Source organism: Vicugna pacos, chromosome 35, assembly GCF_048564905.1.
Source record: "Vicugna pacos chromosome 35, VicPac4, whole genome shotgun sequence".
NCBI lineage: Eukaryota > Metazoa > Chordata > Mammalia > Artiodactyla > Camelidae > Vicugna > Vicugna pacos.
Window position 1 is genome coordinate 4,486,438 of NC_133021.1, and position 27,963 is coordinate 4,514,400.

Here is a 27,963-nt window from a genome sequence, read left to right on the forward strand (position 1 = left end):
TTTGTAAGAATTTATATTCCCACTGGCCATGTGTAAGAGTCCCCATTGCATGTTACCCTCACCTATGCTTCATATCACTTAACAACTAACTATTCTAGTGGATGTCTAATGGTGTTCCAAGTGTGGTTTTAGTACGTATTTTTATTATTACTAAAGAGCTCAGCGACTTTTCATAGCTTATTTGGATTTTTCTTTTTGTGTGTGAAGCACCTGTTCAATTTTTTTGCACATTTTAATACTGAGGTTTTGCCTTTTTCTCCACTGGTTTTTGTTCTTTATATGCCCTAGATACAAGTCTTTTGTTGGATATAGATATAGCAAATATATTTTCCCACCATGTGGCTTTTCACTTTCTTAATGGTATCTCTTGATAAAAATAATTCTTAATTTTACTGAAGTTCAACTTAAAACTCTTCTTTTATGTTTAGTGCTGTGTCCTGTTTAAGAACTCTTTGCCACTTCAAAGTCATTAAAATATCTCATACACTATTTTCTAGATGCTTTATTTTGGTGGGGGATTAGGTTATTTATTTTAATGGAGGTACTGGGAGTTGAACCCAAGACCTTATGCATGCTAAGCACACATTCCACCTGAGCTTTACCCTCCCCCAGATGCTTTGCTTTTTGTTTCAAATTTATTAGATTTATAATCTATCTAAAATTACTGTTCATGTATGGTACAGGGTTTAATTCAATACTGTTCCATTGGTCTATATGTCTAACTTTAGGTAGTTATCACATAGACTTAATATTGTTTTATAATAAGTTCTTTAACATTGTTCTTTAATATCATCTTGGCTATTGTTGGCTCTTCAAGCTTCTCTATGTATTTAGAATTAGCTTGTCAAGTTCTACAAAAAAACAGTATCAACAATTAAGTTTTGGGGATTTTGATGTGCACATATAAATCTTTGAATCAGTTGAAGGGGAACTGACATCTTTAAAATGTTGAGCCCTCCAATCCATAAATTTGGATTACCTCCCCTATACTTATTTTTATCACTGCTGTTACAAATTATCACAAATTTTGCAGCTTAAAGCAACACAAACTTATTATTTTATGGTTCTGTAGGTCAAGTCAGGAACAGGTATCACTTGGCTAAAAATCAAGATGTCAGCAGGGCTGTATGCCCTTCTGTAAGTCAAAGGAAGAATATATTTCCTTGTCTTTTCCGGCTTCTAGTGTTCACCCACATTTCTTTACCCATGACCCTTCCTCTATCTTCAAAGCTAACAGCTTTACAGCTTTCTAATCCTTCTTCCAAAGTCGTATCTTTCTGACCACATCTGGGAAAAATTTTCAATTTTTAAGGACTCCTGTTGTTAGACTAGGCCCATGTAGATAATCCAAGCTAATCTCCCTGTCTCAGAGTCCTTAACCTGATACATCTGCAAAATACCCTTTGCCATGTAAAATAACATATTCACAGATTTCAGGATTAGAACATGGATATAGGTAGGGGTCAGTGTGGTGCAATATTCTGTTTATCAAACTGTTTAACATTTGATGCTTTCTGACAAACGTATAAGATAGAAGATCCTGATCATGTTTAGAATGCTTCCTCTGCAAAATATTGGGCACTGAGTTTATTTGAAAGGACTGAAAATAATATTACCACAGGAATGGTTTCCTAATTCTACTGACATTTACTTACTTTATACTTAAATACCCAAAATGGTCAGCCAGGAGTGGGATCTTGGCAAATAAAATAAAAGTATAATTCAAGCTTTTATCACTGAATTTATTAGCTAATTCTATTTTAGAAACAGACAGAAAATAAAACAATTTAGAGTAAGTCTGCTTACTTATATATTAAGTGAAAATAAAGTTTTAAAAGCATGTCTGAATATGGGATAAAGTGAGCATCATAAAATGTAATGTTAATATTTAGTACCTGGAAATCTCAAACTCCCAATTTATAAACAAGTTCATACTGTATAGCACAGGGAACTATATCCAATACTGTTTTGTAGTAACTTATGGTGAAAAAGAGTATGAAAATGAATATATGTTTGTTCCTGTATGACTGAAGCATTGTGCTGCACACCAGAAATTGACACAACATTGAAAACTGACTACATATATATATATATATACATATATTTGAAAGGACTGAAAGGACTATATATACCAAGAAAAAAATTAGATTGCTAACCAATAAAAAATCTCTCAGTAATATAATGCTAGAAACCCTGAGACACAAAAGAAAATTTCAGGCATACATCTGTTTATAGAGTCATAGAAAAAATAGTGCCTATGCAAGTCCCTGATAAGCATGAGAAAATAGGAAAGGCAATATAAAAGTTCAAAATGCTTTGCTATGTAAGAGCTGCAAGATGACTCAGACACAAACTTAAGTGGTCAAAATATCTATATAATTAATGATAACTTAAAGTAATTGAGGGCATCATTTTAAATGAGATAAAAATAGCTGCTCAATTTTCATATTACTAAGCAAGTCATTTCTGTTTATAGTAGGTTTATATTATTTTTATATGTATTTATATCTTATAAAGACATATCAACTTAGATCCTGGCAGATAACAGACAGTGGAGCAACTGATTGATTTAAATGGGCATCACAGGCTTATCAGATTTCATATGCTTTAAATATATATTAGTTATTAGCTGTCAGGAAGAGTTCAATTTTCATTTATTCTAACATAGCTGTGCCACGGGCAGGTTACTCTGTATTCACAATGGAGGATCATGATTGATATGAAGATATCAAGCCTTATTGATCTTCATAGGGGTGCTTTTATAAGAAAAGGAGAATAAAATAAGAAAAATCTAAAATACTACTTTTTTTATAGTGTTCTAACAGTTATATCTTTTATTTTTTAACTGAGTTATAGTCCACTTACAATGTTGTGTCAATTTCTGGTGTACAGCACAATTTTTCAGTCCTTTATGAATATACGTATATTTGTTTTCATATTTTTTCACCATGAGCTACTACAAATTCTTGAATATATTTCCCTGTGCTATACAGTATAAGCTTGTTTATCTATTCTATATATACCTGTCAGTATTTACAAATCTTGAACTTCCAGTCTGTCCCTACTCACACCCCTCCCCCCTGTAAAATACTATTAAATCAACATATATTTTTGAAGAACTATGAAAAATGGGAAACTATAAGTTGTTTCTTTAAATTGGAGCAAAGAGAACTACTTTAACTGGAAAAATAGTTAAAATCTGGCAAGTTTTATGATTTCATGTTCACCCCTGACAGCTTTTCTTTCCTCCTTTCTCCTTCAATCTTTATTGGACCTTCTAAAGAATTAAATTACAAAAAAGAAAAAAAGAAAGAAAGAAAGAAAATTAAGAAACAGCTCTGCATCTAAAATAACCTCCTAACTGGAAAGATGGTATACTTTGTGAAAAATTTACAGCTGCCAACTTATGATCTATGTCTCTGTCCACACTGCCTTACTTGTTAGGGAGGGTCTTAAAAAAAAAAGTAAAGAAAAATAGCAAATTATAATGGCTTTTACATTTTAAATTCTTTTCTATGTGTCTACAATCTGCTCTATCATGAGTTATTAAGATAAACATTATCAGCTATACTCTACTTTCCTATCATGCACATTGTGACTCTGAGAAGCACGCACGCTCTAACTTAACCATCTGCAGGTGGTGTACAGGTTAATGCAGTTCTTCTGACAATATATGGTTTTGTAGTCTAGTTGTCTAACTACTACATAATGGAAAAGATGTAGAACTACTGGTACCACTGCCCTCGGTCTCTGTCATTTACCTTAAACATACCTGGAAAAGTAGATTCAAAAACTCATTGGCAAGAACATTTTTCACACTCCAGATCTGATATTCTTCTAGAGTTAAGACGGCCATTCTGAAAGAGAAACAATATTTAAGAATATCATAAATCTTCATTTTCTTATATTATTTGAATTAAATTTGTTTTATTAAACTTGCGATGGTCATTTGTCTGAAAGAAAACTAATGATTTAATGTAGATGCTATGTATTCATCTGAAAGTAGGCCAGCAAGAATAAGTTCAAAAGTAACCAAACTCTGAAGTAGTCAGTCATAACGTGGGCAATTTATCACCAAAAATCTTCCTCCAGTAAGACCTGGGAAATAACTCACAGTATCTTCTGGTCCTAGGTGAAGTTTACTAACAGAACCCACAAAAGGTTCTGGGTAGAGAAAAAGGACTATTTACTAACTTTGAAAGCATTTTTCCAAACTCTTTGGATTATGCCCTTTGACCCTAACAATTTTCTAAGATCTTTAAAACATCTGGCAATATTATTAGACTTCTTAAGAGATTTAAAAGAACTAAATATATATAATAAATGAGTATCTATATTAACATTGCCTCAAAATAAAATGTAACATTACTTTCACAAGTTGAGTAAAGCAGTATTTTTTTTTTTTTGGTGTCAAAGTGTACCAAAAATTACATTTATATACAGTAGACAATATTTCTTGGCAGGCAAAAATATAACCAAACGCTTCTTACTTCATGTTTTGAACAATCACCTTAATAATCCTAGATGAATAATAATGTTCTTAGCTTTTATTACTTAACTATATTTTTATTATCTAATGATTTATTATTTAATGATATTTAATAATATTTATTATTAATGATATTCATGTATTCATTCAATATATGTTACTATTTATTATAAGAAAAGATTTTAAAGCACTGTGATGGTAATTACTGGCTTTCATGATGCAACTTCCATTGAAGTATATTAACACCAACGTAATGGTACAAAATAATGGGTAATATTGTCACCGTCTAGTCACCAGTGAATATGGGTAATAGGTTGGGTTGAAAGGTCCAAAATCTATTCTAAATTTTTACCATTTCATTATTATGGTTACACGGAGATGGAGCAGCTAAATGATCTTTTTTTAATGTTCAAAAGTACAGCCATAAGAAGAAACTCGGTCTTATATAAAAATAGACAGCAATGATAACCTCCATACTTATCAAACACCCAGAAGAAAGGCGATGGAAATTGTATCTCTACATAAGGTATTTTCTAATAGAAACTTTCCTGTGTTTCTGTTTTCATATATACCAAATAGAAATGGCTACCTTAGTTTTGGGCAGAAAAGTAAATGAAGACGGTTATCTGAATTGCCAAACAAAGATCAAGCCCTGAAAAATTCATTTCTATTATTTATTTCTATTGAGTGTCAGTTAATAAGACTATGATGATTTCTTCTGGTTTTCTGATTGAAAAAAATGTTACTTATTTTTCTAAGCCTGTGTAAGGCCACTATGGTCTACATCCTACCATCTGCAACTTGGTACATATCAACATTTGAATAGAAAGGGTCAAATTAACTCATATGTGTCTCACATATATGGATTATCTTCAGTTTCACAGGGATACATAGACATTAAGGCAAACCTATTATAATATCTTTAAAAAATGTTGTGAAACTAAAAAAAAATCAAGGCTTTATTCTTTGTAAAGTACATGCTTGTTTCTGCTATTATACACTTATTCTGGCTGCTATTAAAGAACTTAGGACAGACCCTCACCAATATTATTGAAAAAAAAATTTAAAAACTATGTACACCACCCAGATTGAGATGAAAAATAATTTCCATCATCCCAGATATCCTATGGTCCTTCTCAGTTAAATCACCCATCTCCAAAATCACTATTGTAACACTTATTAACATTAGTTCTGTCTCTGTTCTAGAACTTCATATAAATTAAATTGTACAATGTGTTCTTTTATTCTGTGGCTTCTTTTGCTCAATATAAGTTTTGTCTTACCATAATGTATTAAACTGGGAGAAGTAAAGATTATAAACTACAGATGGCAAGGGCTGTCTCTACTTAATTTTTACAAAATGCCTAGCTTATAAAATATAATGTTTTTATGTAAATAACACTTAATGGAGTTGTTTAAAGGTCGAATGGGCTTTCCTTAGGGACAACTTGGAGTTATTGTAACCACAGGTCCAAATAAGCATTTAGCAGGGATGATGCAGAAGAGATTCAAGTATGTATATGTAAGGTATGTATACCAATTCAGAATATAATGTATTTTTAGAAAAGAATAAATTAGTCTCTGCTAGACTCACCTTTGTGGTGTCATGTGCATTCTATGTGTCTTCTACAATGTTGGATAGATCCACAAGTAATTCCTTTAAAACCAGAAACCCAAATCAGTAGTTAGGAAAGAGAAGGTATCATTTTTATTAGACAGTAGCTGAAGTATAAAATATTTTTTCGGTCAAGTTTTTTTTTTTTTTAATTCCAGAAATAGATTGCTTGTTTGCCTTAAAAATTTATGACAATTTTCAGGTGGTTCCATTTTTTTTTTACATAATACATTCAGTTTATTAAATTTTCTAAGGCAAATTCTCTTCCCAATTTTGCATCTTTGGCTATGAATATTTTGAGTAGCATAATATAGAACCTAGAAGTAGTAAGAAATCTTTTTCTCAACCTCTTTTAAAAAATTCTTCACTCTATGTTCCTGTTGGAAGTTTACATGCAAGAAGATGTATACAATCAGACTTTACCAGGGTATCATCGGTGCAGTTGTCCTTCCAGACCTCTGTGCAACCACGTGTCTCTCAGTTCAACCCTACAGAGAACTCCATCACCATCAACATCAAATACCTTGAAGTAAACTAAAGAAAAGAAACTCTTATGGAGGAAAATTACTTTTATATTCTGAAGTATAATACATTTTATTACAACCTGCCCTAGTGAAATTACTTAGTTCCTCAAACAACTACATTCTGGATTAAGTTCTTATTTGGAGGAGATTGTGTCATTAAAGTCCTTTGAACTTGTAGGAATTCCTGTACACTTCACAAGTCTCTCTCCTTATATCATTAGCCAGCTTAGAGAACTCTATCCTTCATCTAAATCTAAAGTTAAATTTCTTGCAAACTGAAAAAGAAGGGCCAAGTTACTACACAATATTTCACAGATTTTGAGAAGGTAATTCAAGCTTTTAAATTAATTTCTAATATTTATAACTGATCACTTCAGAGTTGATTCTTACAATGCTGAAAATATTCCATCTACATTAAGAATCAACAAAAAGCTGGTACAGTCAGCTCCCCGAATCCATTGGTTCTGCATTCACAGGTATAAACAATAGATCAAAAATATATACATATAAATTTTCCCAGAAGGTTCTCAAAAGCAAAACTTGAATTTGCTATGCACTGACAACTATTCACATATCATTTACATTGTACTTACAAATAATTACATTGTATTAGGTACTAAAAGTAATCTAGAGATGATTTAAAGTATACAAGAGGATGTGCATAGATTATATGCAAATACTATGCCATTTTACATAAGGACATGAGCATCCATGGACTTGGTATCTGAGGGGGTCTCAGAACCAATCCTCAGCAGATAATGAGAGATGACTGTATAAAGATTTTGCCTCTCCAATGTAATTAATTAATGTGCACCCAATATTTTTGCCTAAGAACAATTTCAAATCTTCAATGAAGTTTATATACAACAAGCTAAAAATCCAAAATATCAGCACTTTGCTAATTAACATCAATATCAGCAAAATTGCTAGTTAGTCTAGTTGGTTAACTTCCACTAGTCCACTGGCAAAAAAATAAATTTAAAAAAAATGTAAGACAACAATTAACCTCAATTGAGAAACAAAGACTTCAGCCTCTTTAATACCATAACTTTAATGTGAACAAATAATCTATAACAAAGCCAGGTTAGAGTAATGGTATACTATCAGGGAAGATAAAAGAAATCTAAATTCTTAAGATTAAATAATTATCTACTTCACACACCCATGTAATAATTATGCTATTAAGTTAACTGAGTGCATCACAGTACAACATTACTAAAGAATATTGAACTATTAAGTATCATATCCAAAATATGCAGTATTTGTGAAGCTGTATTTTAGAAAGATGCAGAGATAATGACCCTAGTGAATATGTAAGAATTAGGTTCCAATTAAATGTAAACTGCTGCATTTTCCTAAACAAATATGGTTAAGATTTAGGAATGTAATATGCTTATAAATTATGCCATAATATTTTAGATAGGTTTAAAAGATAAATTTAGTATTTAATAAAATTGTTTTATCATAAATTTAATTTTGCTAATAAAGTATCAATATACACAGTGATAGAAAATAAGTTGGAATTCAAGTTAAGCAAGACAAATTTTCTATATAGACTACCAGAAAATATTTTCTATATGCTTAACATTTTCAAACACATGACTGATGTAGTTCATTTATCATGAATTCTACATTTATCTGGAAAATCAACCATTATTAATAACAAAGATCTTAAATTACTCCACAGTAAAAAAGAAGAGATGATTGAACCTTTACACTGACCTCAGTAAAACCTCAGCAAGAGATTGCTATTTGCCAAAGGGATGAAAATTCAAGCCTTAATCAGATGATTTTTTACATGAATGGATGCTAATTTTTTTCTCTGTATAGCTTCCAAATTTTGTGATGTTTAACACACTTACATTTCTGTCTTTCAGCCAGAGGTCCTCAGCAACAAGCTGATAGCCCACAGGATATCTCCTTAAAATCTATGTGGCTGTCATGATTTTCACCAAAAGCATTAAATAAACCTGTAAAATAGGAACACAGACAGAATAAATCACAGCCAACAAACTTCCTGTTAATAATGACATGCCTATGAAAGGAGGCATGACTCGTATAAACTGATTTAGTTTTTAAAAGTTATCAGTGGTTTCCACTGTCTTAGGAAGCTTTTTTTTCCCCCCCTGGCATAATTATAACCAAAATTTAACTTCCTAGAAGAAAATACTATCATTTAGTGTTTGGTTTTGTCTGCATACCTGTCTCTATCTTATATTAATTCCAAAAGTCAAAAGTGATTGTAGAATGTAAAAAATAAAAATGTATTTAAAAAATTTAACTGGAAAAATGTCAGAGACCACAATTATCCTAATTTGGAAAGACTAAGAAGAAAAAGGAAAAAAGAAGAAGAAAAGTTGAACTCTATCAAAGATATACTGTATTGTTATTAATGAGCTTCATACAGCTCCTTCATGAAGCAAAGAAAACACACTATATTATAAGAGACAGAAATTCTGTACTGCAGTCTTCATTGTACCACTTAATCTGTATAACTAAATATATTAAATTTCAGAAATAAAGGGCAATTTATAATGTAATCCTGTGGACTTTAAACTTTTCATAAAAAATAAATGGAATCATTTTATTTTCAAATGAAATGATTTCTCAATCTCTAATTATAAAAAGGTAAAAACATAACTGCACTGCTGAAGTGGAAACCCTGTCTGTTCTAGCTCCCCTAACAAATAAATATTTCTAAAACACACTAGAAACCTGAAGAATACAGACTGTCTATTTCAAGAATCTAATTATGTGCCCTCAAAGAGCAGAAAATTGAAGCTAGGAAGCAGTTAAATGACTTGCTAAAAGTAAGAAATTTTTTTTAAAAAGGTCTGAATCAGAAGAAGAACCCAAGCTTTCAGATTTCAAATACAGTTTTTGTGATTATCACCCACAACTGCTCCTTGTAAACCTCATTTAAAATATATATATATATATATATATATATATATATATATATATATATATATATACACACACACACATACAGTAGTGAAAAGTTTAGAGCTAAGTGGGAACCTTAGAGATGGTCTAGTGGTTTCTTAATTTTTTAAGGGTGGGGGAAGGATACAGCAGTGGAACCTTCTTCTATATAAAAGAAATACAACAGACACTCCTCAGCTGAGGAAGAGGTGGGGTCATGTGTGGAAGCTAGAGTTTTGCCTATTCAGTGTCCACCACCCTGACCTGCACCAGATGCTGAGGCACCACACTGGAGCACACTTTCATAATGATTGTCTTGGTCAAACTGATTTTATATATGAGAATATTCAAGTGCAGAAAGGTAAACCGACTTACACAAGGCTCCAAAGGTGGAACAAGGCTCACGTGTTTAGCAAAGAACATTTGTAGAAAATAGAAGGATTCCCACCTTCACTCAGAGATGGACGAATTGGTGGTGAAGCCAATGGGCCAAATGTCTCTAAATCAAATCATCCAGTTTGGGATTGAGCCCTCAGCAACCAATAGCATTTCTCCAGATGAATGATGTCTGATTCTTCCACTGACAATCAAATCAAACAAGATTATAAAATCTCACTCTTCTCTTCTGGACAATTCATTAGTTCATCCTGATAATGTAACTTCTAAATATACATTTTAATTTCCCAGTTAAACTGTTAAAAAACTATCTAAAACAAAAACTCTGAAAGACAAATATACTGTATCTAAAGTGGCATGAAAATTAAATTCAAATTAACATAAAAGAGGCTTTAGAATGGGAAAAAATTTGCAATTTCCCATTAAGCAGGCTGTTTAATTCCAACATGTAAAATAATAAACTAAGATACTTATTTTTTGCTTCCCACACTTTTATCTGTATACCCTTTGGTGATTTTAATCTCTATCTTGGATTTGAAAATTCTTGATCATAGTCTCTCCTGGCTACACAGGTAACACACTAATAGCAGAAACTATGTTTGATTTAGCCTGTCACTATGGTAACCACTTACACATTTAATACTTATTAAATAAATGTACAAAGGGGATAGACCTAAGCTTCTCCTTCTTGGCCCTAAAATTCTTACTACCCCTCCTATAAAGGCAGGAGCCTCCTCTGTAGGACAGAGAGTAAATGTATCTCCTGAGAAGGATTCCCCAACAAGGGCTGTCTTTTCAGTGTGCTTTTAGATGTTTTTATGGGACATTTCAATAAAAGGATCAAGGACCTAAGCTTCCCAGTATGGTGGGAGTTGTGATGGGCATGGGAGGATGCTCACTTGGGAGGATGAGATGTTAAAGACACTAACAGTGAAAAGGACAGGGCAAGATGAAGGGCGATTTGGAAACAGGACCACAGAGATGTGACATCTACTTCCCACTGTCATCTAAGTGATACCTACTTGAAAGAAACATTTCTACAGTTAAATTCTATAATTGGGGGGTTATTTAAATGAAGCACACATATACTCAATGAGTAGATCACATAATTTTTAGAGATTCAGAGTGCAGTAGCATTTCCAGAGTACTTTTTACATCAATAACTAGTATTTATAAATTCCTGTGTGCTAAATAAGTATGTGGAATTATTTCCATTTTGCTTTTAGACTTACTACAGCTTAACGTATTCACTGCACTGATACAGAGTAATTTTTCTAATGAATAAAAATGATAATTTAATTTCACCATCACCAGATTTATGAACATTTAGGCCTATATGTTAGGCCCCATTTCTTACCAGCTTTTTCACCAACACTTTACATTGAGGTTATATTGCATTACCCAGAGGTCAGGAAATGTTCTTTCACACATTCACATCTTTATTAGGTCCTGTGTCCTCTGAGGAGAAACATTCTCCCCACTTTCACATCCTTCCATTTTACAGCCTAACCACTAATCCTTCTCTAAACACCTTCTAATGCTTTCCAACCTCACCAGCTACCCCAGGATTTTAACTTCTCTCTTCTGCAACTGTCCTCCACTGTATATAGTATCCAATATTCAAGTGAAGTATGAGTCCTCATTTACAGGTCTGTGGCCTCTCTAGATTACAAAGTATTTGGATTCAGTAACCTTGTCCTTTTATCACTGTTGCTGCTAGAGTTCCTTTCATAGGACCTGATACATAGTAACCACACAATAAATACTTCCTGAATGAATGAATGAATGAATGAATGAATGAATAGCCAAGGCAATCTTCACAGCCAAGGCTTCCCCAACCCAGCTCAGTATTCTTTCTGTTATATCAAAGAGACACTGCCCCATGAAACAATAGACCCTGCACATTTTAACAAATGTATACAATTATTAGGAACTATTATTAGAACAGAGACAAGCACTACTGTTCTCATAGTTATGTCACATAAGTAGTGTATTAAAGCTCGTTCTGATTCCTTGTTTATACAAATCAGCTATGTCTGTCACCAGTTTAAATATTAGTAATTTAGAAAACAAAAGTTATTGATTTATCTACTCATCAGAAATCATTACGACAGATCTATTTACATACCTCTATTGTCAGTTTATATACCAACTAGAAAAGAAGGGGTGTACAGTCAACTCTGAGAGTATAACTGCCTGCAAAATAAATAAGAGAGAATTTTAATACCTCCAAATGGACTACAAACCTGTATTTAATTCTAACTTTATTTTCTAATTATAAACAATATATAACAAATTTCAAATTGAAGGCATCATTCCTGGAGAATTAAAAATAGGGTGGACCTTACAGATTATCATATTCAGTGAAGTATGTCAGACAGAGAAAGGCAAATATCACATTCTATCACTTATATGTGGAATGTAAACAAACAAAAAATGATACAAATGAACTTATTTACAAACCAGAAATAGACTCATGATATAGAAAAGAAACTATGGTTACCCAAGGGGAAAGGGGGAAGGGAAGAGATATGTTAGGAGTTCAGTATTAACAGATATACACTATTATATATGAAACAGATAACCAACAAGGACCTACTGTATAGTACAGGGAATTATATTCAGTATCTTATAATAACCTATAATGGAAAAGAATCTAAAAACAATGTATATGTATATGTATATGTATATGTATATGTATATGTATATAACTGAGTAACTTTGCTGTACACCTGAAACTAATATTACAAATCAAATGCACTTCAGTAAAAGGAAATGAATAAAATTTTAGAATAGATAGATAGGTAGGGAGATAAATAGACAGATAGGCAGACAGTCTAGCTAAAACTAAAACGCAAGGTGGAAATAACTCTTCAGGAGCCAGAGAGGCTGCAGCACACACTCAGGATAGGAGACTGCAGAGGCGGACTCTGCTGCTAAGGCTGCAGCTCCTGCAGTAACAGTAAGGGTCATTGCTCATTACGGCAGCAGTACCTAGGGGTCTTTGGCAAAGGAAGTGGTAAGGCCATAATGTTCATGTTTTTATTCATTCATTCAATTCAATATCAAGACTTTAGAGCATGTCAGTAACTAACATGTGTCCTGTGACACTTACCTAGAAATAACCATAATACGATGAAAGCCTACAGATGCACATGCCACATGTCAGGGTCAAAAGGAAGTCTGTAGTGGGTGCTTATTTCAGAGTTGTTCCAATACATACAGGAACTATTCCTGTATGAAATACTTCAGCCCAACTTTTAAAAATAGATCCACAGGAAGAATGTCAAAAGTACTAAAGTTTTAAGTAGTAATCCAAGATAGGCAAATGGTAAATATACTAAAGAAATTAGGATCAATAGCTTAGTTATGAATCATATTGATTCATTTGAATCATAATAATGTTCTCTCTGGTAAAATGTAGAAATGGAGGTATTATTGAGGCATCTCATAGAAAGAGGATAATCCTAGTTTATGAGTTGGAATTGATAGACTTAAATACTGGTATACTATTTAATGACAATCTGAAATAAAATTTACCTTCTGTGTATGAGTCTGCATTGATATATGCAACCTCTCTCTCCTGGAGTGTTTTCACATTCTCCTGTAGTTGAAGCAAAGCAGTCACTTAACTCATAGCGTTTACAATTTTGGAAATACAAGCAAAACAAATTAATTCAGTAAAAGAGTGGTTTGCAGATACCATTATAAACCAAACACCTATGCTTTTGACTATAATTTTAAGAAAATGCTATTAACTGGTTGATAATATTAATGCAATTAAAACAAGAAAGAAAAATATTATTGATGCTGTAGCCACTGTTCATAGCAACAGCAGGGAGACCCAGAGGAAAACTGCCCCTGATCCCCTGCACCATAATATGAAGGGGGAAGGCTCGGAGATGCTCAGCCTCACCCTGGATCTACTGGAAGAGGACTGCTCAAAGTAAGGCCTGGAAATCTGTATTTTTAAAAGGTGTCCCTGGCAATCCTTACAGACATTAAAGTATGAGATCCCTTGATGTTGGGGATCCAAGTAACTTTACCATATTAAAAGTGAGGAAGTTCGAAATTTGATTTATCAAGAATTTTTTGAAAGAGAAGATATTGATGAAAAAGAAAAATATAGGAGGGGAGGATAGAGAAAAAACTAGAGGGAGAGAAGAGTGGCTATTAGGACAAAGGCAAGACATTTCTCACACATACATGCACACACGCACACACATTCTAGAAAAATATAGCAGAAGAAGACTAATGCCATCACACACATGGGAATATGCAGAGAGAACTCTTTTCTTCTCTCTGTTTCTCTCTCTCTCTCTAGCTTGCTACCTTATAAAAGCAGTTACAGTAAAAACATTTAAAGCTGTGAGTGGTCATCCCACAAATGAGAATTCTCACCTCTGCACTTGACCACATGGGATAGATAACAGCTGATTCTGCTGCAGCGTTTCCATTATGACAGAGCTACAGTAGAAATAAAAAAGATTCCTTAACTATATGTAAAGGTAAATGTTCTGCCAAATATGATCAAGAAGCTAGTAGAAAATGGGAAACAATATTCAAATTGTCTTTTAACTCACATGAATTTAAATTAATGCAAGGCATATTATCTTGTATCTTGGATTTATTTTATCTGTATTTTAAGCTGCTTAAATTATAAAAAGACACATGTATTTCTATATACATGTATTCACAAGAAATTACATATTTCTAAAAGTAAATGACCTTAATGAATAAGATCTGATTCATCTAAATAAGTGTATTATGAAATGCATGTTCATAACACCAACATAATAATGACTTTGCCATATAAATGGAATCAAATGTGATACAAGTAACTGTGATTTTATTCCCATACTTATTTGATTCATATTATTATTTTAAAGTATGCAGAAATGAGTCAGAAGGAAAGCATTTTAAAAACCATTCACAATAATAAGAAAGATATAACATTCTTTAAATCAATTCTATAAAATTTGGACTCATAAATGATGAACAAAACAGAGGACAGTCACAGGAAAGTGCTTTTTGGTGCATCTGCCTTTAAAAAAATACACAAGCCTACCTTGAACATGTAAGAAGTTAGAGTTACTGGACAGAGAGCCTAAGGGAAGAAGATGAAAGAAGGGGGCTATCAGAGACACTTTAAAATAAAGCATTAAGAGCCAGTGACAAATGAAAATTAATCATAATTGAATTAAAAATAAATCCTTGAAATTTTAGAGTAATTCAATTTACAAAATCATTGTATTACACTTCCCAACCAGGCACTTTTGTAAATGGTAAAATATACCTATGGTTACAATTTAGTGTGGAATCCATAAAGGAGAGACTATAATCAGAGTATAGTTATCTAAAAAGAGCATGTTGTTTTCCTGGATAGAAGAAATCCAAGGAAACTGTAAAAACTTGAAAATTAATGCCAAGGATCTAAATCAGATTTTCAATAGGCTAATTCACTTGTCAGAAGCAGCTTCCTAGGTTTGACTATTTTCTGAGCTTACAGATTTTACTTACATATCACAAAACAAATATAAATAGAAACTAAAATATTTTAAAAATAATGAAAAAATTGGTTTGTGCTTAGGAATTAAGAGGTTGTCCTGTTTTGCCAAACTGATGTAAAAGCAAAAACAAACTATTTCTTAAATTTTCTTGTTTTTATCCAAATTAAAACAGTATCAGGTAATGGAACACATCTGTGATTACCCTGAGATACATGTTGACCAAGAAGATATGTTTACTGTCTTAGTTACCTCAGCCCATTTGTGGAACCCAGAAGTCCAAATTTTTCTGCATCCCAGCTGGCAAAAATGGCAGTTCTTCTCAGTCTCCAGCTTGTACTCATTGTTAACATACATGGTTAGGTACATCTGCCTAAAAACAAAGGAAAATTCACTGAAGTCACTTTCTGTCATCACTTGCCATGGAAACATTATTTACCTCTACTAATCAGTTTTCCAAAATTCTGGACAACTTCTTATAAATCCAGCAGTTCCACTGGTTAGGTCAATACCTCCAAATACCCAGAAGTCCTGATGATCTCCCAGAATAACACATCTGTCTGGAACGGAAGGCATTCAAAAGAATGACAACTTAGAATGTATTATAAAGAGCAGTAATTTATGTTTTTAAACTAAACTTCCTCCTGCTTGAGTTTCCTCCATAGAAAACCATCAAGGTAGTGTCTCCTTTTAGAATTTACCTTTTTTTCCCCCACATTTAATTATATCACATCAACCAGGAAAAAAAATATTAAGAGTTGATTAAGATTTACCTTCTCTTACTCCTGTAATCTTTGTAAAAACAAAATGTTTTAAGACATTTTTAAAAATTCACCAACTCACCAAGTTTCATAGATCCTCAGGTAGTTCTGATTACATCGTAAATGCTTGTGACTTTCTTGAAGTTATGAACATGCATTTTAACCTTCCTAGAATTTCACAAAGGGAACAAATTACTTCACATAGAGCATTATGTCTAACAGGTTCCTTCCAATGTTTTATTATAAGTCTCAGAAGTACAGAAAACTGTTTAATAGGATGATAAATTCCCATATGCCCACCACCTAAATTCAATCATTGTTAATACTGTTGAACTATTTGCAAGCGAGTTGCGCAAATCATGACAGTTGTCTCCTATGTATTTAAGAATGCACCTTACGGTGAAATCAAATAAAAAAATCAGTATTTTATATTTTTCCTCCCTCATAGCTCTATTGTTGGTATTTATTTAAACTCCAAAATTATTACTCAACATGAAAAAGAATCTTGTTCTTAGCAATTTTTAAAAAAAAAAATGTGTATTTGTCCATTTAGAGCTCAAATCAATTAAGGGATATAAGCCCCAGGTGCTTTTTTTGATATTTTGACCAGGGAAAATTTCTGTTTCTGACTTTTCTCTTAAACTGTTACTGAAGCTACATGTTCTGTTTTCCTTGTGTCTGTATGTATCTGTTTATAAATCACATTTTTCATTGTGTACCTCTAGAGGGTATTAATACATGAGATAATAAATGTTAAAAGAACTCTGTTCTAATTGAGTTAAATAAACACTTTTTTAAAATTCTTATAAAATAAAACTGAACTTCTAATACCTTAAGAGTTCTGAAGTTTTAAAACAAGCTTCTTACAGAACTTATAAAATACTTGCAGAATCCAAATTCACATTGCTAAGGCAAATCATTAATCAACAAGGCTCATCCAACCATTTTAGTTTAATAAAAAACAGCTATCTCCTCTCTGATTCATCAGTGTGAAGTTTCCCTTTCCCTCTACATTTCAAGCCAGTCAAACTAAAGTTCTGATCATGCCATGCTGTTTCCCAGCCCTGCACAAGCTGTCCTCTGCAGCTGGCGTTTACTGCCTGTCTTGATTCCATGGAAATCTTACTGTTTGTGTAACATTAAGCTCAATGAGCACATGTTCTGTGGTCATGCCTCCTTAATACCAGGGCTGTCCGGGGTTAGTAACAGTAAGGACTATGATGGTAAGCGCACGGGGCCATGTAGCAGTTACGCGTTCACGACTGTGACCACCTAACCCACCCGCACAGAAGTGACCGGTGAACTTCGCTCCTTTCCCCCTTCTCTCCTACTCCTTCCCTTAAGTTAACCTAGTATTTTGCATGTACAGTGTTTTGACAGTTATCTGAAACACTGTTTTAAACCGTCAGTTGAAAAGGGAAGACAAAATGTTACACCTGGCCCAGAGGAGGAGAGGGGTGGGGAGTGGCTCAGAGGAAGCCGAACAGGACGCGCGGCCTCGGATCACAACACAGCCCCGTTCCTTCCCGAGTTTCGCAGCCGGGAAAGCAGAGGCGTGGGGCCCGGACCGCTTCGGGGCCTTCGTGGGAGGCCGAGGGAGGGACGGAGACCCGCGCAGGGTTGGGGAGGGGCCCGCAGGGACTCACCGTCTGTGCAGCGGCTCCTGACCCACAGCTGGGCGGGCGGCGGTGGCGGTTGAGGCGGCGGTGCCGGCTGAGGGGGCCGAGGCGGCGGCGGCTGCGGTGCCGGCTGAGGGGGCCGAAGCTGCGGCGGCTGCGGTGCCGGCTGAGGGGGCTGGGCGGGCGGCGGTGGCGGTTGAGGCGGCGGTGGCGGCTGAGGGGGCTGAAGCGGCGGCGGCTGCGGTGCCGGCTGAGGGGGCTGGGCGGGCGGCGGTGGCGATTGAGGAGGCGGTGGCGGCTGAGGGGTCCCAGGCGGCGGCGGCTGCGGTGCCGGGTGAGGGGGCTGGGCGGTCGGCGGTGGCGGTTGAGGCTGCGGTGCCGGCTGAAGGGGCCGAGGCGGCGGCGGCTGCGGTGCCGGCTGAAGGGGCTGAGGTGGCAGCGGCGGCGGTACCGGCTGAGGCGGCTGTTCCGGCTGAGGGGGCCGAAGCGGCGGCGGATGTGGTGCCGGCTGAGGGGGCTGGGGGGTCGGCGGCTGCGGTGCCGGCTGGGGGGCTGGGCGGGCGGCGGTGGCGGTTGAGTCGGCGGTGGCGGCTGAGGCGGCTGTTCCGGCTGAAGGGGCCGAGGCGGCGGCGGCTGCGGTGCCGGCTGAAGGGGCCGAGGCGGCGGCGGCTGCGGTGCCGGCTGAAGGGGCCGAGGCGGCGGCGGCTGCGGTGCCGGCTGAAGGGGCCGAGGCGGCGGCGGCTGCGGTGCCGGCTGAAGGGGCCGAGGCGGCGGCGGCTGCGGTGCCGGCTGAAGGGGCCGAGGCGGCGGCGGCTGCGGTGCCGGCTGAGGGGGCTGGGCGGGCGGCGGTGGCGGCTGAGGGGGCCAAAGCGGCGGCGGCTGCGGTGCCGGCTGATGGGGCTGAGGCGGCAGCGGCGGCGGTACCGGCTGAGGCGGCTGTTCCGGCTGAGGGGGCCGAGGCGGCGGCGGCTGCGGTGCCGGCTGAAGGGACTGGGCGGGCGGCGGTGGCGGTTGAGGCGGCGGTGGCGGCTGAAGGGGCCGAGGCGGCGGCGGCGGCGGTGCCGGCTGAAGGGGCCGAAGCGGCGGCGGCGGCGGTGGCGGCTGAGGGGGCTGAGGCGGCGGCGGCGGCGGTGCCGGCTGAAGGGGCCGAAGCGGCGGCGGCGGCGGTGGCGGCTGAGGGGGCCGAAGCGGCGGCGGCTGCGGTGCCGGCTGAGGGGGCTGGGCGGGCGCCGGTGGCGGTTGAGTCGGCGGTGGCGGCTGAGGGGGCCGAGGCGGCGGCGGCGGCTGCGGTGCCGGCTGAAGGGGCCGAGGCGGCGGCGGCTGCGGTGCCGGCTGAAGGGGCCGAGGCGGCGGCGGCTGCGGTGCCGGCTGAGGGGGCTGGGCGGGCGGCGGTGGCGGTTGAGGCGGCGGTGGCGGCGGTGCCGGCTGAGGGGGCTGAAGCGGCGGCGGCTGCGGTGCCGGCTGAGGGGGCCGAGACGGCGGCGGCTTTACCGGCTGAGGGGGCTGAGGCGGCGGCGGCGGCGGCTGCTGGAAGGACTTGAGGGCCTCGAAGGCCTTCGCCAGCTTTTCCAGGGTCGCCATGGCTGCCTCCTGCCACGTGGGGACAGCCCCCGGAGTCGCCGGGCCGACCGGGTGCTCCGGTCAGCAGCGGTGGCAGTGAACGGAGCTCGGGGCCGCCAGCCGGTGCGGACCCCAAGCGCGCAGCCATCTTGGAGCCGTCCCGACTGTCCCCGCGGCCCTGCGTCTTGCCACGCTCCGCCGGTGGGGCGGGGCCGGGCCGCGGGATTGACAGCCGGAGGCAGCGGACTCCGCCAATGGCTGCCTCGCTCGCCCCTTGGGCTCGAAGAGCCGCCACGGCTGCTGGAGTCACTGCCGTTCTTCCCGGCGAGGAGCGGGGGGTACTGCACGGGGATCGGGAGGGCGGTTCGGGGGCGGGGTTGCAAGGCACGGCGAGGAGGGTGGGGAGGGCGGGTGACTTGTGACTGAGGGTCTCTCTCGGCGAGGGGCGTCCCCGGATGACGCATAGCATGTGGCAGGGAGGCCGGGCAGTGGGCTGGGAGCCCAAGACCCCCGCGGGGCGCTTGCCCACCCCGCGGCGCGGGCGGAGGGCCGGCTCGCCGGACAGCCTGCTATAATATGTTGACTGTTACATATTTGGCCTTACCCTTCTTAGTAGCCTCAAATCACTCCTTGTTCACTTTCAGGATCATTACCATAGATATACTTCTGACAATCCTCGTACTTAACTATGTTCCCTCATGCTACAGGGGCATGCACATGCTATTCTCACTCTTAGAAATAATCTTTTACACATCAATCCCCTACTCCCCTCAAGGGATTTGCCTATCTAATTCCAATCACTCTCATTGCTCAGCTAATTTGTGAATTCACAAAGCCCATTACATTAACATAATTCCTTAACACCATGTAATTCTCCTTTATCACAATTATTAAAGTATACTTTATAATAACATAAAAACTCTTCCATGCATGAAGGTTGATATACAACAATTAAGTTCACTGTATGAAGTTGTAAGTACATATACTGTATATTATGAAAAATGTTAAGGAATTACATACTATAGTTAAATTCATTCATATTTTTTCATAGAAATATGGAAATATTTATTCCAAGTTGGATCATCACTATATGTGTGTGTGTGTATATATGTATATATCTTTCATCCTTCATTCACATTATGAGTTCTGATAAAATATTGCCAACAATTAACTTTTATACCAAGGAAGGAAAGAGGAAGGAAGGAAAGAAGGAAATGGAGGGGTTTTAGAACTCTTGAGATTGAGACATAGTAGATAAAAACTCAGATCTGTACATTTGTATATGATAATTATTTTCCTGAAATTATATAAAAACGCATAAAGAAAACTGAAAGCTAAATATAAAATTATTTACAACCCAAATTTGACGTTAATTTATATCTTCAATTCATATGCATTTTTTTAAATTTAATACTACACTGTTCCATTGCTATAATCAAATTCATAAACAGAAAACTATATATGATATATAATCGTATCACCATTTATAACATCTCTGAAAGCATTTTTGAAGTAGAATATTTTATATTTAAAGTTTTTATCATTAGAAAGGCTTTGAATATTTTAACACTATTAGATTTAATTTACTTCATCGTATTATTTTTTCCAATACATGTGAAATAATATCTTATATGGTTTTGATTCATTCTTTAAGTAGTTTGTTAATATTGTGTAATAAGTGAATTCATGGAATATTGTTATAGAGTTAGACATTTTTATTTGAAGATGTCATCTTTTGTAGTATAATAATAAGGCCATTATTGTAGGAATGTGAAGGAGTTAGACATTGCTTTTAGTAAAATCATCACTCTAACGGGCATATTGGCAATAGCAGCATGTGGTTAAGATCATGTCAATTTTTTGTAAATCTTTAACAAATTCTGAAATCACTCTGGTTGCTTGCAAATTTATAAAACACAATTACTTAGTGGAAGAACAAGGCTGTAGTCAGTGCATGACAAAGGAATGCTGCTTAATAAATAAGTGAGAAGAATTAAGTTTAATTCAAGGAAAGCAGCATTCTTAAAATATTTTGAATTGATTCGAGAAACAGAGATTTTATGATTATTTAGCAGAATTTATATAGACATCTATGTGTGTGTGTGTGTATCCTTCATCTCTGTATCAATTCAAATAAGATTTTGCCAAAAAAATAAATTTTAGAGCCAAAAATACCAATCAAAAAGAAAGAAAAGAAGAGGGAAGGAAAGCAGGAAGGCAACTTAACATCAAAAAATGTCATCATTATTTAGAGTAAAGATCTATATCAACTAAATATTTGTATTGTGACCTCCACATTCCACTAAAACTTATGCCATTTACCTACAAATATAAGCTTTTATTTGCTTCTACAATAAATAATACATAAATTTAATGAAACGGAAATAGCATTAGAAATTCAGTCATCCAGTGCAGTAGCTAAAGCATGGGTATGACCTGACTCTAAGCAATCAGAGAACAACCAAGAAAATGTGCCAAACTGTTGGATATCCAGATTTGTTCCCAGGGCAGGCAAATAGGCATATCAAGATAAGTAAAAGAATATACCATGTTTAAAGCTTAATTATAATGCAAAATAGATATATATCTATATCTATTTCAAAATGTTAAATTTAAAAGTGGACCAGAAAAAAAAATAAACAAAGTTACTTCTATAGAGAAAACAAAAAATAGCCTTGTCTTCTTCTATTAAAGACTGACTAGCCACAAAATATTATGGAAATAGCTATAAAGCTTTGAGAAAAAATATTATAATTCTATAATTGTGTTACCACTAATGTTGTTATGTTTGTAGTTAAGCCAAAGTAATACCAAGACATTCAAAGAATCAGAAGGAATGGTAACTATATATTTATCCTAAAAAATAAATATAAATACTAAGAAAAGGATACATTTTTTAAAATTTAAGAAGTATGATATGATTATATAAATGCTATGTTAAAGGGTATTGAATCTACAGGTAGACAAAATAAGGATCACGTCTATTTTGAAAATATTTCAAAATAAATGCCAATAAATAAAAGTAATTCTTAAAATGATAATTCCGTCTAACTTGTTTGATTTTGTAAATGCATGTTACTTTATATCAATTTGCATTATTGATTATTATATGGTTAATAACACAGATGCAATTAAAAGAAAATTATAAAAAAGTTGAGATAGCAAAAATAACTTTCTTTTCTAATATTTACAAATAAAAGATTAAACAGTGAATTTTTTATCAATCATAAGTCTTTATATTTTCAGTAAAGTATAAAATTATAATGGAGAAAAAAGTAAGCAAAAAATGATTCAAATAAAAATGTTAAGGGGAATAATCGTTTATAACATTTGCCATCTACCTCTGCTTGGTACTATAACCAATCACAAGCCACTGTAGCCGCTGACCTCCAACACTCCCTAAAACTTCAAGTGGAGATCAGGAATGGAGTACTTTGTGCTGTGGGAAAACTGACAAAATAGAGCTTCAGATAGATGTTTTCAGGAGAAGATTTTATAAGCCCCAATTCTTGCATCTCCTTATATCTAGAAGAGCACTAAATTCATTAATGGTGACGTCTGCTCCCCATAACTGGCAAAAGAACTCAATGTGTGTTTGATTGCACGTACTCCCCTTCACTAAAATTACATATATAATATTGAATTTCCCCCTGCCTCTCCAGAAAAGGTCCTCAGAGCCATCTGAGGTGCTGTCTCCTAGATTATAGTCCTCATTTTGCCCCAAATAAAACTTAATCCACAACTCTCATGTTATACAATTTTATTTTAGTAAACAGCATGTATGTTAAAATAGTTCAAAACATTGATGTAACAATTGGTGAAAAGATACCTCTGCCTATATAATTTCAAATTGAAATAAAAAAAAAACTGGGCCACCATGATAATGAATTTGTGTAAGGAGAGACATTTTCAGCATGATGAAAGGAAGATAAATCACTCTAAGCTTAAAACTATGCATCTGGACAAATTAGCAGTTGTGAGAGTAATAACCAAATATACTTCTAGAAATAAAAAGGATGAAAAAAAATTTACACCCAGACATCTTCACAGAGAGAATTTCTGGAGGATGTACTTCAGCCCAGTCTGCTTGATGATCCATGAACTGGTCCAACACAGAGGGGAAGGAGACCATAGAAAGAAGCAGAGCCCTGCAGCTTAGTGGGCAGCAGGTTTTATCAGCAAGATAACTTACTTATGAGACTTGTCTTGAGCAGCCACAAGAGTCTCCCTGCAACCCCACCAGAATCTTAAAAGTTTATATAGAAGCCTTAAAATACTGTCCGATGGTCTCGGCAACAAGCACATTACTGTCACAAGGCTGAGTACTTGGTGGGGCTTCTGCAGGGAAGGCAAGCGAAACACATTCCAGTAGTCATGTCCTCTTGATGATCCCTTCAAGACTGATCCCTATCAGGTATAAGTAGTGGGGAAAAAGAAGAAAAGGAAAACAGAGTTAATGACTTCTTGGATATGTAAAACATTTTAAAATTTCTGTGCAAAATTTATAATTAAAATAATGAGTATATTTTTAATGATACCATTCTGGAAGTCTCTATATCAAAGATTAAATTTAGCTAATTATGGGCTTGTGAGTAATATTTTTTCTGTTTCTATATTTCATAATCTATATTATTCACTAAAGATTTTTAAGAATTTAATTACAAAGTTAAAGTCATTTCAAATGTATAAATAAAGAGATATTAGAATGGTTATTTTAATAGAAAAATGACAGCGTGAAGCATTAAAAACAATGTAACAACATCAGTAAAGCTGAGTAATTATATTTCTTATGGTTTTCACAAATAAAAAGTTACTTTGTTATTAATAATTATATTTACAGTCTTTGAAAACCATCAGGGATTCTCAATATAGAATGTCTAATGTTCATAAAGCAAAATTGTGTGCATAAGTTGATTCTAGAACAAAAATATACATATATATAATATACACACACATAATACCCAGGAATTACATACAAAAAAGAATGTTTAATTCTTTATTTGTTACATTACAGTAAGATTTGATTATATTTTTTATTTGCATTTCTAAATTATGAAACATTTGATACATACAGGTTATGATTATAAAATATTTATCCATTACTCTACCACCCAAACTGAGAAATAAAACATGACATTTCCAATATATTTACCCTTGCTCATTTATGTTGCTTAAAACTAAAACTGATATAACTACATTTTATAGTAATAGGTATTTCTTTCTGGTGTTTCTTTTTCTATATTTTTATTTTCAATAATTTTTGCAGCATGTTTAAGTGTTCCTCTTGCAAATATCCTAGAGATTCCCCCCAAATATCTGAGAATTTATGCATTTTAATGTCTTTTAATAGGAAAATTGACTCAATTTAGGCTTATCCATATGTATTATTGACTAATTTATTTATGACTTTATTTTGTTTTCCACATATAACTTTGTTCATTAATTTTCTTTTTTTTTGAGTGACTTTCTTTTGTTTTTCCTTCAGATGTGTTTTTCAGGCATTAAACACCTCATTCGTTATACCACTGAAGATAATTTCATTTATTTCATACTTGTATAATACTTGGCCTTTTCTAGATTTTAAAATTCAGGATGACTTTCTACAAAACATACATTTCAAAAAGCTGTCTTCTAATCCAGTTTTGCCAATATTATATAAAAAACAACCTGTTTATTGTTATTTTCTGATAGTTATTATTCTATCCTACACAAGGATAGTTAAATTTTTTCTAATTATATATTTTATATATATTTTCTACTTTATATCAAGAAAATAGCCATGTTAACTGTTTTTTATATTATAAGTTCATTATGGTATTTTGCTCCATCTTTGGAAATTAGTTTCTGCTATTTAAAGGATTATCTAGTCCATATTTTGACTTTGTTCACTTTACTTTTTGATATAGCACCAAGGGCATGATCAATGAAAGGAATAATTTCTAAGCTGAACTTTAAAAAAAATTACAATTTGTTTTCTTTGCAAAAGACATTGTCAAAAGAATGATAAGACGCCACAGATTGGGAGGATGCATATTCGAAAGATATATCTGATAAAAGGCTATTAGCCAAAATATACAAAGAATTCTAAAAAGCTCAACAATAGAACATTAAACAACCTGATTTAAAAAATGAGCAAATTACCTGAGCAGATACCTCACCAAAGATGATGACAGATAGCAAACATACGAAAATATGTTCAGCATTATATGCCATTAGGAAACTACAAATTAAAACAAGAAGATACTACTACATACCTATTAGACTAACCAAATGTAGAACACTGACAACACCAAACATCCTGCCAAGATGTAGAGCAACAGGAACTCTTACTTATTGCTGATGGAAATACAAAATGTTTAAAACAGTTTGGAAGGTAGTTTGGCAGTTTCTTACAAAACTAAATGTACTCTTACCATAAAATCCTTCAAGTCTACTCCTTACAGTTTACCTAAAGGAGCTGAAAACTATGTCCACATGAGAACCTACACAAGGATATTTACGTCAGATTTGTTTGTAATTATCAAAACATGGAAGCAACAAAAATATCCTTCAGTAGGAGAATGGATAAACCATAGCACAATCAGACAATGGATTATCATTCAGTGCTGAAAATAAATGAGCTATTAAGCCATAAAAAGATAATATAGATCCTTAAATGATAATGATAAGTGAAAGTATAATGATAAGTGAAAGAAGCCAATCTACAAAGGCTATGTATTATATGATTCCAACCTCATGATATTCTGGAAAAAACAATACTATGGAGATAATAAAAAGATGAAAAGTTGCTAAGTGTTATGAGAAAGGGAAGATTGATTAGGTAAAGCATAGAGGATTTTTAGGGCAGTGAAACAATTGTGTGTGGTACTGTAACAGTGGATAAATACCATTGTACACTTGTCCAGACACATAGAGTATTCAACACCAAGAGTGAGTCCAAAGGTAATTATGAGTGATTATAATGTGCCAGTGTAGATAAGTATATATTTATATATGCTGCTGGGTCCTATAGATCCCAGGACATGGGCTTTCTCTGGGAAGAATGATTGTTGCATCAGGGTCTTGGTCCTCTCACATATGTAGATATAGGGTAGACTGATAAAAAAAGAATGTCTGGATATTGAGAAACTCAAAATTAAAGTGAGAAGATTTACAATAATAAAAACCAACTAATCCCTTGAAGATTTCTAGATTAATTAGACAAAAAAGAACAGGGAGGATTTTCTTATAGAGTTACCAACCTTTGTCTAACAATTTGTACACCTCACAGAATATATATTTTTAAATGTACATATAAAAATGACAAAAAATAACTATATAGTAAGTCAGAAAGGAAGTGTCCACAAATTTCATGATGCTAAAGTTGTACTATTTTCATAAAAATAAGTAAGATAAAATTTAAACAACAAAAATGGCTAATTGTCTGGCTAACTGAAATTTATGAACCTTCTTTTTGAAATTAACTAAAACATGTACTTTATTATTAAAGCCCTTAATGTGCTTTTATTTTTATCCTATTTACCTCTCTTTCTTTACTACGGAGTATCCTGAGATTTTAAAATGCATTCTCCTGCTTTTCTTTATAATTTCTTGAACACACTTATATATCAATAAAATGATATCATTTAGTTTAAGTTGCCATTTATATTTATTAAATGTTATATTGTTGTTCAATTTCCTCTGAAACATTCTCTTTACTGAAATTTTTATATTTAGAATTAATAATTTTTATAAAACTGAAATTTTTAGAATGCGACTTAAAAATTACTCCATTAATCCATTTTCCAAAAAGTGGATATTTGAGTTATTTACAATGTTTGATTACTATAAGCAATGATGTTATAAACATACTTGTATATTTATCTTGATGCACACTGAACACAGGCAGAAGGTTGAAGGTAACTTAGGAAAGAAATTGCTAGAGTTTGTGTATTGAAACCTTTAATTTATAAGGATATTATAATTTTCTGAAGTTAATGTAATAGAGGAGAACAAATCTGACTCTATATTAGATCTGTTCCTTTAGCTTTGACCACTGTGCCCTGTTTCCTAGGCTTGGTCTTGCTAGCTTTGCACTCACATAAAGATAACAAGCTGTAGAATAGAGAATAACATTTGTTTGTTGGAGGTTTACAGGGACACCATGAACTGACCGACATGGACAGCTGCAAGAACAAAGAATTTCTACAGCAAGATGTTTGCAACAACCAACCATACACCCTCCCTTGTTTTTTGTTTGTTTGTTGTTGTTGTTTGTTTTTGTTTTTGTTTTGTATAAAAGAAGCCTGTATTGTGACTGGACCTGGATTGTTCTCCAAGACATTATTCAGCCATCCTCTCGGTCTGCCAGCTTTCCAAATAAAGTCGCTATTCCTTGCCCCAACACCACATCTCTTGTACTTAAAGTTTAAAGTTTAAACTTAAAGTTTCACGTTTGGGTAAGTGTTTTTTCCAACTTTTCTGCTAAGTGTTACTGTCTAATATTTATGGCTGGAATTTACACTCACCTAAATTTCTTCAAGAATAACTTGACTATCATTGGCTGTGTCTTTTTCCATATAAATTTT

At 35.8% G+C, this 27,963-nt stretch overlaps 1 protein-coding gene across 4 annotated transcripts in view; it reads right to left on the reverse strand.

Annotated features, from left to right (window-relative positions):
• LOC140691457 (uncharacterized) overlaps positions 1 to 19,554 on the reverse strand; it is a 57,995-nt gene extending 38,441 nt beyond the window's left edge. For 2 of the 4 annotated variants that reach the window (XM_072955084.1, XM_072955082.1), the window contains exons 1-12: positions 17,864 to 19,554; positions 16,300 to 16,385; positions 15,709 to 15,829; positions 15,018 to 15,056; positions 14,351 to 14,416; positions 13,490 to 13,553; positions 12,078 to 12,145; positions 10,002 to 10,133; positions 8,491 to 8,598; positions 6,528 to 6,638; positions 6,084 to 6,146; positions 3,773 to 3,857 (exon numbers count right to left, since the gene is read on the reverse strand). In XM_072955084.1, the coding sequence (XP_072811185.1) occupies positions 16,377 to 16,385; positions 17,864 to 19,417 (1,563 nt within the window). In that variant the 5' untranslated portion in view covers positions 19,418 to 19,554 and the 3' untranslated portion in view covers positions 3,773 to 3,857; positions 6,084 to 6,146; positions 6,528 to 6,638; ... (6 more) ...; positions 15,709 to 15,829; positions 16,300 to 16,376. Of the gene's footprint in view, positions 1 to 3,772; positions 3,858 to 6,083; positions 6,147 to 6,527; positions 6,639 to 8,490; positions 8,599 to 10,001; positions 10,134 to 12,077; positions 12,146 to 13,489; positions 13,554 to 14,350; positions 14,417 to 15,017; positions 15,057 to 15,708; positions 15,830 to 15,978; positions 16,017 to 16,299; positions 16,386 to 17,863 lie in introns of those variants that run through there. The other 2 variants (XM_072955083.1, XM_072955085.1) reach the window with 2 other exon arrangements.
• Positions 19,555 to 27,963: the final 8,409 nt, after the last annotated feature.